Raw genomic sequence first — 17,641 nt, 5'->3', positions numbered from 1 at the left:
TATATATATTTTTTCTTACAAAGCAGGAAAATTCATGTTAGTGTTGTCAAGAGTGTCAGTAACCAATAGGACACACTCTCAAGATGAAACTCTGTGTCATACAAACTGCTTAAGAAGCGACAAATTGTGTGGTGTATGTATAACCCACATCGTGTGCAACCAGCTGTTGGGATTCCAGCCTTGTTCATTCCACAGCACCACTGCTAATGGCTAATACAAGGTGAGCTAATTGGATCATGCCAAACATATTTCCAGCTGCTTGTTCAGCGGATAATAATAGAACTTAGCAGGGATATTAATAAAGCTTGTGTTTCATATTGGATACAACTAAAAGGGTGTGGAAGTAATTTAGTAATTTCCTTTGTTTGTGCAAGTAATGTGACTTGTAAGGCTGCTTAAAAAGTTTGTTATTCACAGTCAAGCATTAAATCATGTACAAGCCAAGGAGCTTGTATAATAATTGAAAGTCTTAAATAAATTCCCCATATATTTCAGCTATAGGAGCAGTATGCCTTCATCAACCATTAGTGAAGATAGGCAACGACAGCGTGACAGGCGACGACAAATGGAACAGAATGCCAGTAGGGCCAATGAAGACCTTCCATCTTTTCCAGAACCTTTAAGAGTGGTAAGCTTGTTAAACAAAATGTTTGGTGGGAGAAAACATCAAACATGCTGTTAAAATTTAAAGCACTTTTCTTACATCCCTCTGTGGACTGCAGATTTCTTTCTATCCTATATCAGTTGTTTGGTTTTCCATACAACAAGTTTGTTTACATGATTTTTATTTAATCTGAACATGTTGTATGTATTGGTTAATTGAAATTTTGACTTGGTAGCTGTTTTTGTTTGTATGTTAAATGGATGTATTCATGTTTATTTGGTGTGAGTTTGCCAAATGTACACTAAATTTTACAAAAAACTTTTTAATAGTGTATTCAGGGACAATATATATATGTTTTATTCTGGTTTGTTTGTCAAAAGTCAGTAGCAAAAAGTTGAGAAACAATACTTAATTATAATTTGTCATGCGTTGGTGTGGTTGGTGCTGTCACGAAACCAGCTGTAGGTGGAACATATGCTTGGAAAATGCCTTTAGGGTACAATACCTGTCGGTGCTAGCTCATAAACTTGTGTTTTAGATGGTGCTTAGCAACCTATACAGTATTGGTATGCATATCTCCTTTAAATCCCTACTCAAGCCATTGACAGAAAAACTCAATACTGGTATTAAAGTACAGATTAGTAGCACTTTGGAATTACACTTTATTTCCAACGCTTTGCTTGTGCTTTGCGCTTGGGTCAGCTGACATCCTGTTGCCAATCAATACAATTGTTTGCACTGTGGAGTCCTTATGGCTTGTGTTTTTCAACCTGTGAAGCTCTTGTCTACATTACACTGTTGCTTGGCGTACAATGAGTGCATTGAGTTATCACAGGGTAACAGTTTTAACTTTGTTCTGCTCCAAAGTACACTGTCAGTTCTCCTCCTGTTGTGGTTGCCTTGGGCATTTTACCTTTATGTCTATCCCATTAAAGTAGTATCGCAACACTAAAAAAAATTTTCGAATTGAAAAGTTTTATTTTATTTAACATTGCCTTTCTGAAAACTTTCAATGTGACAAATATATGTAGGAAATTATTCACATTTGCTTTTCGGTGTAATTTCACCATTTCAGAAAAGCATTTAAGTGCGCCCTGTGTACTGGTATAACATCACAGTCGTGACATAAATTGCTTGCCGGCATAACATGATCACAGGGTTTTTTCACTGAAGTGTATATATTAGGCATTGATATCCGGATAGCTGATCAACCCTGTCATGTCACTGTTCACTTGCTGTTGACTCAAGTTGTTTGACAACTAACAAATGCAAATATGTTGCAGTGCAGTTCACCTTACACACACCCTCTGTGCCTATTAATTACCAAAAAATTACCAATAATCTTTTTAAAGTTACTTAAAAAATATGTATTTAATTTAAAATGAAATTTGAATAAGTAGCTATTTGTGTGTTGCCTACAAGGGTGTTCGATTAAATTCAGTTGCTTTTTCAGTGGTACTTTTTATCGACTAATTTGTAGTCTTAAATTTTTAGTTATACATTTGATGGTAAAATTTACAAATATTAAGTACGTGAGTGTTGTTTTAGAATAACCCAACAAATATTTGACACAGCATTAGTTAAGTTTAGCTACAGTCAACAGTGCGCATGTTACATGTACCTTTACATGCGCTGGCCGTTGGTCGCTAGCTGACTAAACAGCAGTGTCGCATGTTAATGTTTGTGTATAATTGATGCAATAGGCAACTGCTAAGTATCTGCGTGACGGACGTGCCCGTTGACACGCCTTGCAATGCGCTACCAATCCCTGTTAAACAGCGTTTCAGGTTGTTGCCTGTGAAAACATGTTCGGCGAGTTGAATACCCGATTTGTGTTGTTTAGTTCTTCCCTCAAGTGCTCTCGTCTCCGTTGCCGCGTTTGCTTGTATCAACAACATGCGGTTTGACAGTTGTGCTTTGTTTTATGCAGCTTTCCTGGCAAACAACGCATAATGCACACAAACCCTGTTTACCCGTAGAGCTGTCATAAGACTTGTTTGCAACCGGTTGGTGATATGACGTTATAACTTGTTTGCTGCACCGTCATCGTTTTTATTTTTAAAATTGCACCCCAAAAACGGAAGTGAAAACATTAGTGACTTTGCATGAAACCGGAAGGAAAAAACAATGCACAACCGGTGGCGCATTTATCTTGACTATGTACTCTGTTATTAATTTGTCACCTGTGCACTACTGGTGACGCAATAGTCAAAATTGTGACGTCAAGGGGTCGCGTGAACTTTTACCAATCAGTGACTGTGTAATTTTTGGTGCGAAGCCGTTTGCCTTTCCACAGTGTTTACCACCTATAAGGAGATTTACCAATCTTCGCCACACAGCTGCTAATTACTTTAACCCGCCTAGTGTGTGTGTATCATATTCTACCAGTTGCCCAGTTGCACACCATCAAAGTGCCGCCTTTGCATTTGCCACCAAGTCGGCGCGGGGGACAGCGTGTAGAGGCGCCGCGGTACACAAGCGCGTGGAGAACTAGGTGTTCAACCTCTCTCTCAGTGGGTAACAAATTGTTTCTAATGAGCTTCGCATGGCCAATGCCGCGTCATCCATCGTCAATCACCCGTTTGCTGCCGTTTCATGTGTACCTCAGGGGATAGCGCCGGTGTGTATCTAGATGTAGCGAAAAGTGTTGGCATGCTCAAGGGACTCGCGGTTTGCTATGGCGTCTTTATTCACGTCAGTGCATTTACTGTTATCAAAACCAAACATTACCTACGTTAGTTACCGATAAATGTCGTGTAATGAATAGCGACAATTGTATGAAGTCATTGATATGCAATTATTTGTTTATATGGATTTTTTGTTCTGGTACGTTTGAGAGATTGATTGCAAGTGTTATCCAAGTCTCTTGATTAATTTGTGCTAATAATACATGTGCCATGAGACTTTCCACAAAATATTTCTATGAACTTGTATTGTGTACATTATACTTTATTATTGCATTAGTGAAAAGGAGTAAGATTTTTTTGGTAGCATTGGTGTTAAATTATCGGTCTCGTATGCGCAATGGTTTGCTCTTTTCCCATTTTTTAGGTCGAAAATATTTTTTTGGATCCTTACAGTTCCTTAGCAGTGTGTTGTGTAAAAAAGTCTTATGTGTACGAATGTACGTGTTTCATTTTTCAGCGGTAAAAAAACATCCTTATATACCTTGACACACTGTCTTTAAAACCTTGAAAAACTAGCAATCCCATTAAATACATTTGTGGACTCCCTCACAATACCCAAAACTGCTGTACACTTTGCTACAATTGTGGAGTCGTGTACACGATGGTATTGTGTGTCCCAACGCTACCAACACAACTATCACTTCCATTTACACGAACTTATGACGTCATAAGAATGCACGACAAGCGCCTTGTTTGACCCAGTTGGTCGTACTGGCGCCTCCGGCCTTCGCCGCAACTTATTATGGGTCCCCTTCCCTGAAGGGGACACATATTGTTTTTGTCCGTATTTTTTTTTCTTTTTTCTGTCTAACGCTGGTTTGTAACGCTCGTTTGGTAAAGAAAGAGTGCTTTAAATTTATTGAAATTTGGACATATGTTAGATATTAATCCAAACTTGGTCCACCTGAAGTTTGACCCCACATTACCCAGCGGTTCACCCACAGGCCCCCGAAACGTAAATTTTTAACGCTGGTTTTTATCGCTCATGTGGTAAAGAAAGAGTGCTTCTAATGTATTTAAATTTGGACTCATGTTAGTTATTAATCTAAACTTGATCCTCCAGAAGTTTGACCCCGATTGACCCAGCGGTTCACCCACAGGCCCCCGAAACGTAAATGTGTCTAACGCTCGTTTGGTCAAGAAAGACACTGTAGGCAGAAGTCCCAAGAGAGTAACTCATTGGTTTACGATAGCAGGAGGGCTCAGCTTGACGTCGGACAGACGTTTTATGACACGTCGTTTCGGTGATTAGAAATCAGCTGTTTTGCACAGCAATGCTATTTCGTTTTATTAAGTTATCACTCACATTTTCAGTTTTGGCAAAGGTTTCACACCTATGACGTGATTTAAACCTAATAAGCGTGCTTCGGTTTCGTATATGTCAAGCAAAACTTTGTTAATAAAAATAAAGATGAAAAAATAAACTTGACATTTTTGCAAGATAAATGTTTTTTTAAATGCTCGTTGTCAGGTTGGCCGCCGCATGACCACGGGTTACTTAAGGTCAACTAGTAGGTATCACTAACACAGTTCAGAACTTTCTTTCGTCATAACGTAGCGTTTTTTTGCAATCGATTTAGGAATCAATACTCAAGGCATGTATAAATTAGGTTAAACGGTGTTGTTGAACACCAAGGACTGCGTGCTATTGAAAACGGTGTCAAAAGGTCAAACAGTCGTTTGGCGTGTGCACCCTGAGAGGTTACTACAGGTCAATGGTACTCGTTTTGCGAAACAAAGTTAAATGAAAAACAATTTGTTATGTATACACTTGTAGCAAATCGCTTTTTAATTTAAAGTGTCTGTAACACAACTGTTACAGCTTTCTAGAAAAAAAATGTGTTTGAAACCTGACCTTGGACCACAATATCTGGGTCAAAGCAAGAGAATCAATTGAAATTATTTTTTTGTTCTTTTTTAAAGTTTTTGTAATTATATGACAATAATAGTGCAAAAAGAATACGAACAAAATTTTTTTATTGTTGGTTTAATGCATTCTAAAAATTTGTCCTTAAAAATCACCGCAACATTTGTTTACCGTAAATCCGCACAAAAACGCGTGTGGGGACCCATTCGTTTTTGTTTACAAAAACAATCATATGTGTAGATCAAACGATGTGTATAGTAAATTGGTAAATATCGTTAGAATATATAAAATGGTAGTATATCAGAAAGCCACCATTCTTTGTCTTAAAGAGTGTTGGCATGCGACCCAAGTACGCGTGCCCCTACGACATAATTTGTAAAACATGCGAAAATATTATGCTGGGAAAAAATATTCTTATTATTGTTTTACTTTAAGCTTTAGCTGAAACTGACGAAGTCAATTTTGGGCGATTTTTTTTAGTTTTTACTTCTACTGATTTTTGAGGGGGAAGCGTGTTTCCATATTCTGCATTCAATTTTCACAAAACAGTGATTGTCAGATGGTCAGACACTGCTTACTCTATTGATTCTCAGTTGATAAATAAGTTTTTTATGAAAAAATTAAAACCACCTTGGTTATATTTTCGTAAAAATGTGTCGATATATTGTTTCAACAAGCGATACAGACCCCAATTAACTCACAATTTTGATTTGCATGGCGTGGTCCATTTTCAGTTGTCATCACAAAAGCCGACAAAGCATTGTTCGCATTACACCTTTTCAGCAGTTAACAGCTTTTCCGCTTTGGCCTCCTGACTTTTCCGCCATCACACTGCAAGCGCTGATAGGTCTTCCGTTTTTGACAATGTGCATTATTGTTCGTTGCACACAGCTTTTCCGCACACTCTACTGACCCAAACAATAAATTAGTTGACCCATCTAGTTTAGTTAAGTGCTTAGGAAACCGTGTTCTTCATTACAGTTTTGTCAAAAGTCGCAAAAAGTGGCCTTTTAAACATTTCAAAATTTAAACTTTAAGCGTATACCGTGCTGTATTTGGATTTACGGGTCGGTGGTATTATATGCTCAGGCAATTAAATCTTGGTTTCTCTTTCCGGTTATGGGACGATTAACGAATTAGCGGCCAAACCGGTTCTGGTGCGCGTTCGCCACATCAAAACCGTTCGCCTGACAAATTTACTGGAATCAGTTGGGTTATAATCCCTATAAGTCCCAACAGCTCCAAACCGGAACCGAATATCTTTTTTCGCTTGTTGTGTTTTATTGAGTGACTGACTATGAATAGATTTGTCGTGCGTTTCAAGGTGAATTGATTTCTAGAAGGTCAAGGTTGCCTAAAAAGGCACAGAAAAGGCCAACATTCTGTCCTTATATATCACAGTCGTTTTGTTATGTTTTCCTATTGAATAGGCATTTTGAACCCTGTGGTACCCCAATTTACATGCTGACTATTTACAAACAATAACAAACAGTGGTACTGCTGTGTCATTCAGTACCTCGTGTTTTGTTTTGTTGTCTTTCACCTACTGTCTGTGTACATCCCACCTCCAGGCCAAACAACCATGTCAATGAGTTACCAAAAAGTCCATTAATCACAGCGACGCTCCTAGTTTCTGCGCAAACTTGCAATTTTCATGCCGAAGTGTTATCGTAATGTCCTTGGAAATCCAGGCTGGGTTTAACTTATGAGAAAAGGCACTTTGGTCTTAGTTGTGTTTGCGAACCCCGGTCGTCAACTCGTTGCGAGCGTCATCAGCTATTGTTTGTTGGCGGCCTTTTCCCCACAAGCCACAAGCTGATATCTGGTCTGTCGTTGCCTTTTTCATGTTCACTAACTGGCAGGCGAAGGGTAAAAGGTTGTTGTTTTAGGCGACCCGCGCAACCCCTTCGTCGAAGACTTACCGTCTAGCCAGAAAACATAATAATGGGATCTCAAATGGAAATGTTGTACGTGTATTAGGTTGTGTATAACTTATGTTGAAATGCATGTGGGTGTATTTGTAGCACAGTAGGTGAACGCTTAAACCACTGCTCAGAGTGTGTTTGCTATCACGGAGAAGTATATCTGTATTGAAAAACGCAATTTAGAGGCTTAACACTTTAACCCTATGGCAGTCCTTCCGGGCGATGTGGTAACGAACCCTAGACAACAACAAAAACACACCACAAGCCGCTGTCTGTCCACGACGCGTCACCGACGAAAAGCGAGACAGTTCACGTACGCGGTGGCGGGGGAATTCCCCCATATGGGAAAGGAAACAGCCGGTTCCGAATGTTGCGCGCTGACGCAGTTTTGCCTGAAATAGCATCTCGAGTAACTGTACCTGTTTTGGGGCCCTTTTCGCGTCCGGGGCTAAAACAGCGCGTTCGTTTGTTCGTTATTCATCGACGTACGTGCTGAATATTCGACTAAGCTTGCCGCACGGGCACTTTCTCTACTTTTTGTGGGAAGTTCGAGCGCAGGAGAGCGACGAGCGCATGGAGCGAGACTGAGTCATTTGCGTTTCTATGGGCGTAGGGGAAGCAACGAAACGGCCCGCCACTTTAACACGGCACTGGCGCTATTCTAGGGAAAAAACAATAGCAGAAACAGCTACCAGCTTGTGTGTGTCACATACAATGGACTGTAGCAGCAGTTTGGATTAGTTCTTCCGTTCAGAAGACAGAGAATCATGATGATGTGGAATGGTAGAGGTTATCAACATTATCAGGTGAGGCAAAATGAATTGGACAGTTGTTACAGTTGTATTACAATGTGAAATGGTGGTGTTGAACAGGCAGCTAGTATAGTTGGACTTATCTTGCCTTGCACAGTTTAGCGCGACCCGTTTTACTGGATGGTTTAAAATAGGAAACTTGTACTATTTGGTGAGCAGACCGTAGAAAACAAATAGAGCCGTGTAACCTTGTATAAAAACTACGCTCTTATTGTTTGTTAGGAGAACAGCAGTACCATAAATCCCCTGTGCGAAGTATACTACTTCAAAATGACCTCAATTGTAAATAATACTGCAGTTTATTTGTACGAAGCCAAAAATAATAGCTATTTATTTAATACCGGATTGCTATTTAAGCCTATTCTTTTGGGGCAGCATCTTTAAAAGGAAAGAAGCCAAAAATACATAGAAGTCGGTTTAATCGTGATTCTATGCGTGTCATGAAAATCACGTTACTGGGCATATGGCAGTGCAGAAGTCCTTTCGAGGCGTGAAAGACCGACACTTTGCGACATACGCCAGTCCATCGATCATCCCAGTATATTCCAGCAGTGTGCCACAATACCCTCCTAATGCAGAACGTTTTGTGCTAATAGATAATGGGAAGTACTGGTGTGAATGGGCTGTTATCCTGTTCGATGTTTTGTTTCCGCGTGTTTGACGAATTTGAGTTGTTTGTGACCGTGTTCCCACATATCAGAAGCCATTGACGCTTGTAAATGTATTCTTATTTTATGCCAAAATACGTACATAAAATTGTTTGATTCTAACTCTATTATAAGTTTTATTGGAGTTTACCCTAATGTAGACGACCTGACTAGGAATATGATACGCAAAATTCATTGGCTATAAAAGCTATATCAGTTATGGTTAGCCACTTAATCATTACCACTTTGTTTATTTCGCCGTGCCTTTGCATAGTGGTGCGAGACCTGTCAATTCAATACAGCTGTATCGTATTACTATTTAGTTTAAGTTTGTCACGTACCAGGTTCGTCGTTTAACAGACCAGTGCAATAATTCCTCAATTTCTCGTCAGTCATCACACATAAGTGCCACCACATACCGTGTCATGCTCCAATCTTGTTTAGTTTTGAATGCTTTAAAAGATTGTTGGCTTGTGGTGCAGTTTCAATTTGTCACAGTATTTATAACAAAACTGTTTGGACGACTAGAACTTCTAAACAAAATATAATTACCACCTTTGCATGTAAAATTGTGGGCAAAGATTATTGTGGTCATTTTTTGCCACTCAAATTTGAGATGTCAATTAGAACAGACATATTTGAATGATAAAACTCAACAACTGTAAAGGAATCCCTTTGTTTGCATACGAAATTGGGGGTGGCTATCAATATTAGTAGTTTATCTACTTTAACACAATGCCAGCCATTTTGCAATGCTGCAACCGAATGCAAAAGTTACAATGCCCTGGGGCAAATGCCAAACACAACTTGTTGTTTCGAATACGAAACCGAACAAACTCGCCTTTGCTCTGCTTCAATCGAAACCCGGAATCTGAAAGCGCAACCATTAGATTCCAAGCGCCGGCCTGGCTAAAAGTTGAGACTTAATAATGACTGTGTGTGCGCGGTATGCCAAACATTTACACCCAAATTCCGGACGTCACTTAGGCTTTTTATCATCCCTCACAGACACAGACTACTGTCTGTTTGGCAACTTTGCATTTCGCAACGATTGAAGCTCTTAATGTGTGGTCTCAAAAGAAAAACACTGATTTTGACCAGTTAAGTGTAAAAATGGAGGATGTCGCTGCAACGATGCGTTTAAAATTTCAGAGTAATACATGTGACCTATTTGTTTTTTTTAACCATTTCCGTGTGTTTCATCACGTATTCGGGATTCATTTTATAACGCGTGCCAGTAAATTGGCTAGGCGCATTTGCTCCTGTTGTTGAACATAGAGTTCATACGGGGCGAGGGAACATATGGATTTGTCATTATAGCGATTCGTTTCCTTAGATTCACCTATTGAGCGGATGTTCTTCATAACGTGTTACCCCCAGGCTTATGTAACAACTGCTTTGCAATAATAGCAATTCTATAGCCTTGCATTTAATTGCTACAAGGGCTCGTCCTCCCAGTATATTCATGGCAATATAGACATGAACTTTCTGTGCACAGGATATAGTTGTTGAATTGTCATTCAGCCGTTTCTCATGAAAATGTCAATCTTCGAAAAAAGGCCAAAGCTTTTCCAATTTGGGAAAAAAACGCCTACACTTTGCCTCAACTTTTGCTGCCACAAATTACTAACCGGCAACCCCGCGGAGGTACTTGGGTCATAAATGACGTCATAAAGGCCAATTGTGGGATGTGTTTCATTGCCATGACGTCGTTGTTCGTTTTGTCTGTTGCGTGCGACGCTGTATGTGTAGAAAAAAAGCTGTAATTTTTTTCTGTAATGTTTTGGTAAAAGAATTCAATACATTAAGTCTTATGATAATCTTATGTAAAGACGGCTCTTAAGCACAGATTTTGAGATATAACGTTGGTATATGTGTCGACATCGTTTTCCGTTTAATACGAAATCTTGTCGGGAAATTTAATCCTCTCGCTTTAGGATATGACATCATGTGTAATGAGAAATATGTTGCGTTGCTTAAGTGGAATCTGCCGTCCTGCCTTCAATTTGCGTGGATTAGAAGAATGGGATAAGGGCTTTAACCACAGTTCTTAAGTCTTAAGTTTCTATACACTCCGAATCTAGACCATATTTTGTTAACAACCATTGCTTCTCTGTATAACACTGTTATTTTGTTACCACCTCCGTTTTTGCATAGATCTTTGCTATTCGTATGGAGACATACACGAAAAAGAATTTTGTCTATGTTTAATACTGCATTTAGAGAGGTGCTGTAGGAAACATATAAAATACAAATATGCCATGAATGACATTATACCAACCCATGTAGAAGATGTTCTTGTAGTAGTTTTACGTTTGTCATGTATTCCGCAGCAGTCTTAATGCCAAAAACACTGCCTATAGTCAGGCGTGGAACACTGTCCTCTTAATTTCCTACCAATTTGATCGTAAAGTGATTGGAAATGTGTTTGTTCGTTGACCAAACCTACCCGTCAAAGTTTATTACCCGCTCTTGAAATTTTCGCTAACCGGTTTATGGCTTTGAGTATCGTCTGACAACGCTTCTAATATGACTTTTGAGGGCCCAAGGTCTCGTTTACCTGTGTATCAGTTTATATTTGTTTCACAAACAAGTATTTTTCTATTTTATGCCAACATTTTGCTTTTAAGAAGGTCCCGAAAAGCGTTTTTTTTAAAAAGCACCAAACCTTGACTTGACAGTAAGATCACCCCAAGAACCCCAAAATGACAGTAAGATCAGACATATAGTAATAGAATAGCAAGTTTTGATAAAATGTCTCATTTATGAAAAAAGCTTATTTATTTACTAAAACAAAAGCCATACCAGTTACAAATGACACTTTGACAAGTAAATTTATAATGTAAAGCTCGCTAAAGCCGTTGCAAACAAGGGGCGTAAATACACAAAAATTCAAAATTCCTCGCCCGTCAAAGAATTTTTGGTTCCCAAGCCCTACTTACCTGTTCAATTAATTTTCCAATGCCACAAGCCAACCGCAGTGACGCACATTCTGCCCTCGGTCCCTTATCATTCCCGTCACGGTTGATTAGCTTTGTGTAAATGGTGTTGACGACAGAGGTCGGTTCGATTCTCCTAGAAGTCAAGACCAGCAGTTTCATGTCAGACGCCAAATAGAGATATCTGGGCAACGAGGCTCTACACACACAGCTGGTCGAGTAGCCTTCGGCGCAAAACTTAATTATGTACCTGAATGTTTCAGCGACGTGTGTACAAACATGTGTGCAAATATGAAACCAAGATTTAAATGCCATGTCCTTAAACGTATAATAGGACGTTTGTACTCCAGTCTAATTTAACAGTAATGTATATGAATAAGAAAGTGCTTAAGACTCCAAACAGTTTGTTTGGTTTAATGGTCACCGTCATTTAAATAGTATAATAGAAGCTTGTATTTAATTTCGTGTTAATTATTATACAGTGTGCTCATTACTGGTGGACAGATTCAGTGTAAAAAATTGTAACAATGTGTCGGATGGATGTGCTATCATAAACAGGTTTCATGTGATTGTTATAAACTGTGTCAAAACGTTAGATTAATGTGCCGCGCTGATCCGGTTTCGAATGAACATTTATCATGAGTTTAATCTTTTTTCTGCTGAGTGTGGTAATTGCATACCTCGAGGGATTAGGACTTTGTGTACCAAAGGCAGTAACGGTTGGTTTCCAATGCAAAATGGCACTGTGGGTGTTTCTTTGTTTCCTACTTGACTTTTTTGAACTGTAAAGTTCTAGTTTCCTTTTCCTAGGGAATTCCGAAGGCGATTTTACTACGGGAACTTTTGGCCGGTATTCCCCAAAACAGCGAACCGGGACGATTTGTTTAAATGGTAATTGTAAACTTTACTGTGCGAAGAAACAATTTTCTCCGAATTTGGTAAAACTTAAACGAACCTATTGCAGAGTTTGGTTAATAAGGGTGCAGGGCAAATGTACTAACGATTTTTGCTGGGCAATTGTGAGTAACAACTGTTAGGAAAACTCTATTGGCATAATGCTTTGTAATTTTTTCTGCTCAATACACGCTGTTGCCCCTCTTATTTGCAGTAAGAGACGCAGCACTTATATATCTGTTAAGTAACATCACCGGTTCAAGCTGTCCACTTTATCGCAGCCTTAAAGCGATCAAACGTGTAGCTTGTCAAATTTCCATTGACACAGTTTCCAATGTGTTTACGTTCAAACCGGTGACAACAACTCACCGTTGTTACTCGAACAATGGCCGCAGGGGGATTACCCGCCAACGAAAGTACGTTATCTCTCTATTGTTCTTTAATTATTCGCCCTGGAAATTGCCCTGTGTTGCCTAGATGTGTGCAACTTCTGTTTGTTCAAATGTCTCAATCTGGTCTCCATTACACAAGTCCCAAATAAGGTATCGCGTTCATTTGCTTCGCGTGTTAAGATTTTTCAATGGTCGTTGCGCAATCGCTATTTTAAGAAACGATTCAAATACTTAGACACGATCTAAGTCGCCATGATTAAAACAGGTTGATTTCATTTGCAAATTCATGCCGCTTGGTAAGATGCATTATGTAAGCATCTATTATCCAGTCTTAATATCCGTTTGCCGAAACTGTTTTAAACATAGGTTATCGGCAAGCCTTTTTTATTTCGGTTTTACGACGATCCCTCAATTTTTATTTTAAGGCAGTTCACTACCGGTTTAAAAGAAATATTTATTTGTCCTGGCGGATTTGTGTCTACGCCTGTGCAGTGTTAAACAGTGAAACTAAAACAATGAACATTTTAGATCCAATTTCGTATTAACCTGCAATTTCGGGTGGAAACCCATTTATGTCAATAAATTTAGAACCAAGTTGTTGTTACGTAATGTCAATCAGAGAATTTGAATGGAAATGAATTTCCTATTATTTGAACCACATCCGCTATAGACCCTAGCTATTTCCACTTTCAATCAATTTGTTGCGATTCCCTGTTACAGCACCCAAATTTGCTCAACCGCTTGCGTGGATTAAAGACTCGGCTAATGCACTGCCCATTGCGGCTATTTATATCGTTTAAATGTCTTAACGTAATTAGCAGAGGTCTTGTCGCCTCTGTTGCTGTGTTTTTCTTTTTGATTGTAAGCTTGGTTTAATTTTTTTGCAGGTGCGAAAATGGTTTGTAAAATGTTTCACTTTTGTTCAGTCTTTTTTGGGTGAAATATTGAAAAATAGGTAGTAAGTGGTTAAATATGGTCGAATTAACCACCAATAACACCATTCTATACATTAACTCCCCACTATTATACAAAAACTGTATAAACTAAATGGAAAATATACAAAGGGCAATTTGCACACGAGTAGCTAAGATAACAAAACCCGAAGCATTACCTCGTTTCAGTGATACATCAATTTGCCTGTTCTCAATTGTCCCCACCCGTGTGAACGTAAATGTGTATCAACCAATCAGCAACGCTTAAAACCGTTTGTTGTTTATTTCCACAATTTCGTCGGCGGAGAATATATCTCCCACGTCACTCGGTTCCCAGAAACGCAGCCGCCCGAAGGCCAATCTTTAGATACACACTTATTCGTGTTTAGGACATTCGCAAGGAAAGTGGTAATTAAACCGAGGCTGGCACGAGACTATTGATTGACTTGTGACGTCAGCGTGCCTGCTCAGCGGAACGTGACGAGAATACGAGATTCGCCAAAGGTCATTGCGGGATGGCACGATAACATGTAGCAGTGTGAGAATAACGAAGTAAAAATGAATTTTGATGACTGATAAATAATGCCTTACCAGCAATACACAACTATATTTTTTGTGTATTATATTAAGGCCACGTTTCCCAACCATTTCAAGCCTAAGACGCGAAAGCATTTATATTTAATGCCGGATTTGGACTTGGATAAAATATCTAAATTTAGTAATCTTGCCGATGAAAACAAAATGTGAAAATGTCACCAGTGGTTTGTGCCACACCGATGGAAACCTCAGTGCTAACGGATCAATATCATAGTCAGACTGCATGTATTTTTGGTACGTTTAAATGTAAAATAAAATAAATTTTTATTCTTGGCCGGTGATTTCAACACATCAGCCTCCCTGGCGATAAAATGTCATTGGTAAGATGGCCCACAAATAACGTCAAGATTTTGAGTAAATCCTCAAAAAAATATTGGTTTATGTCCAGGATCGGTGATTTCATCGCTGCCACACAGCAGTATACAGGGTCATCTACGTAACGATGTATAAACTTCACATGATAAAATTTTGTATAGCCTATCTGTTAGTTCTATCTACGGATAGTGATTTTGTATTGGTTGGCGATTTTCTGATAAAAAGTGCGCGTGTTTGTAGGCTTATTGTCATACTTGCATTCAATTTCGTTACATTGATGATGTGAATTGTTTGGACCTCTTTTTTGTCCTTTTAAAGTTACTTTGATTGCACACAAGAAGAAATGGTATGTGTAAGTAATGGAATACAAATGGAGTACTTTTTGTGTGATAGTTTGTGCCATTTAATTTTAACCATTACCAGACAAAAACCTGATGTTTTATTGTGGTTTTCTTTGCACCATATTTCAGAGACCATTTATTGTGGTTTTCTTTACACCATTTTGCTGAGAAAATTTTTGTGGTTTTCTTTACACCATATTGCAGAGACCATTTATTTTGTTTTCTTTACACCATTTGTTATGGTTTTCTTTACACCATATTGCAGAGACCATTTATTGTGATTTTCTTTACACCATATTACAGAAAATCACACAAATGTAAAGATGACATCTCGTCGGATTCACTTTTAGCGCAACCTGTAGAGCTAAATTTCGAGTTCAGAAAAAAGCGCAGCTATTATCGAATTTATCCTACCTCAGACAGCGATACACCTCCAAGGCCTGGCGCTGACTAGAATTTCCACGCGATTCTTGGCCCGATAAGTCTTAGTGACGTCACAGAGCTTTGTTTACCAGACGTTTGTGACGTTAGCGTCCGGTGTTTGAGGTGCGGCAGCGTTTTTTCCGCAATCATTAAATGCCGTCAATTCGGGATTTGGTTTCGTTGTGTTGCGTGGTTTTTTTCCGTGTTAGAATTCCTTGAAAGCTGTAAAATTTTAACTGCTTGAGTAGTTGCGCTTTGTAAGCAGTTTCGTCGTAAAGGTTGTCATATTGATGTTGGTTATCTTTTAAGGTGGCATTTACCGTTTTAGAGCGTTAAAATATGTTTAAAGGAAAGTGGTTTTAATACCGCTTCGTGTCACTGTATTGCTATGTACACATGTGACGCCCGAAATAACCGACTAATTTAGTATTTTCGTTTGTTTCGATGTTTAATTTAAGTACGGTAAACCTCGGTCAATTCTCCTTCTGGATCTTGGCCTAATTCAGGCAAAACTTGAGGTACAAATGATTTGTTATGTGGTAAGGCTTTAACTAAGCGACATCGGTTAATTTGAATCTATGCCTAATCCAGACAATTTTTGGTCGAAACGGGTCTGGATTACCCGAGATTTACCGCATAAGTTTTACCGTTTTTTCAGTTGCGTGCATCACCCTTTTCTTACACCACCAGTAATTATGTATTGATCACAGTATCACACACCTAGCGAAGTGCAAACACCGTAACACATTGCACCAGTAGTGTCAACTAATAAACAATCCCATGCGCAGTACGAGCACACAAACGTCATTTCGTGTTGTCCAGCCGTGTTACGTCATCAAATTGCCTGGAAACTCGTAAACAACGGTACCATAGGGGAATTCCCTTAGCGCTTGTCAATCGCACGCACCTTTGATGCGTCACCGGCAGGGTGGACGCGTCAGCGAAGCATTCGTTTTTCGCAGTATCAGCAGTGGTGGTCAACTTGCTTGGTGAATTATATATGCCCTCTGCGTAGCTGCTGCGCAAATTCTTCGCCGCTTTTGGCGTTTTGCGTATAATCCATCCGTTCTCGCGAGATTTTAATTATTAATGTAGTCTACGGGTATTAGATTGTATGACTCGCATGTCACCACAAACGCTTTGCAATTTTTTTGGGACTATATCAGTGTTTAATGAGGAAAATACCGGCCCAAGCACGACGTAAATAGCGATATGCTTTATTATTCAAACGTTTCGGCAAATGCTCATGTCATCATCAGTGATATAAGGGGTCCCACTAGTTACACCCGTTTATAAACGCTTGTGTCACAAAAAAGATTGATAAAAAAGTGCGAAAAAGTATGTAAGTGTTGTTTATAATTTTGTGTAAAAGGCATACCAGTTATGCCTGATCAGTGGGAGGCAAAAAAATAACTTTATTAAATGGCGCCATATATCCTAATAAGTACAAGGAGTTTTGTTTGTAAGACAGCCACAAAAATACTTCTTAAACATAAAACCCTGGTCTTTGTGTCTCAATCAAGTCTTGTCAGGCGCTGTCATTATTCCCCACTCGCCGATGAGAAACCACAGATTTCGGGCACTGCAATAACCAACTAAACCCAAAACAGCCACTTGCCTCGTAAGTTTAAGGCCGGAACTTGATTTGACGAAGCACAGGTTGCCTTCACTCAGCCGCCCGCTAGCGCCGAACCAAGGCTTTCCGCAGCAGCTGTGCTTTGTTTCTACACCCCCATACGCTTTCTGCATTGATAAAGTTCATGTCTTCAATACAGAGCAATAGTAGGCGTCTGTAGGTTAAGGCGTACCCTGAACGAAGAATTGTTTTGCGGCGCTTAGTACCCGTGAATACCAACCGAGCGACGATTTACATTTTTCGAGGATCACCTGGGCTTTGATCTGTTACATTTCAACAAGAGTGTCTCGCCAAACCTATTACAATTAGGACTTGCGTGTAAGCACCTTTTGCCTCCAAATTACGGCGTCCAAAGTAGAACCTTTTAACCCAGATTAAAAAGGGTTAATTATTTGGCGAAATTTGTGCATCCGATTTTTTCAATTCTAGAGAGTTATTTTTCAATTCTGAGAGTAAGTGTTGTTTAACTTTAAAAAACTATGGTTAGAATTTGGAAAAATTCAAACTCTTTTCCTGTGCCGAAAGCATGCATTGTTTTGGGAGTTTTTTCAATCGCATTTGACTTCTATCTGAACCATAAATTAAGACACACCTGAGTTTGAGACTTACAGGCGTGCTTGCTTGCGTGCC

General features: G+C 39.2%; 1 protein-coding gene across 3 annotated transcripts in view; it reads left to right on the top strand.

Annotated features, from left to right (window-relative positions):
- LOC145239330 (uncharacterized) overlaps positions 1-17,641 on the top strand; it is a 37,559-nt gene continuing 19,918 nt past the window's right edge. For 2 of the 3 annotated variants that reach the window (XM_080102638.1, XM_080102637.1), the window contains exons 1-2: positions 1-220; positions 496-628. In XM_080102638.1, coding sequence (XP_079958764.1) covers positions 207-220; positions 496-628 — 147 coding nt within the window. In that variant the 5' untranslated portion in view covers positions 1-206. Of the gene's footprint in view, positions 221-495; positions 629-7,572; positions 7,890-17,641 lie in introns of those variants that run through there. The other variant, XM_080102639.1, reaches the window with a different exon arrangement.

Source organism: Phallusia mammillata, chromosome 7, assembly GCF_965637545.1.
Source record: "Phallusia mammillata chromosome 7, kaPhaMamm4.hap1.1, whole genome shotgun sequence".
NCBI classification, from domain to species: domain Eukaryota; kingdom Metazoa; phylum Chordata; class Ascidiacea; order Phlebobranchia; family Ascidiidae; genus Phallusia; species Phallusia mammillata.
Note: the sequence above shows the minus strand (reverse complement) of the source record. Positions and strands in the feature narration are given on the sequence as shown.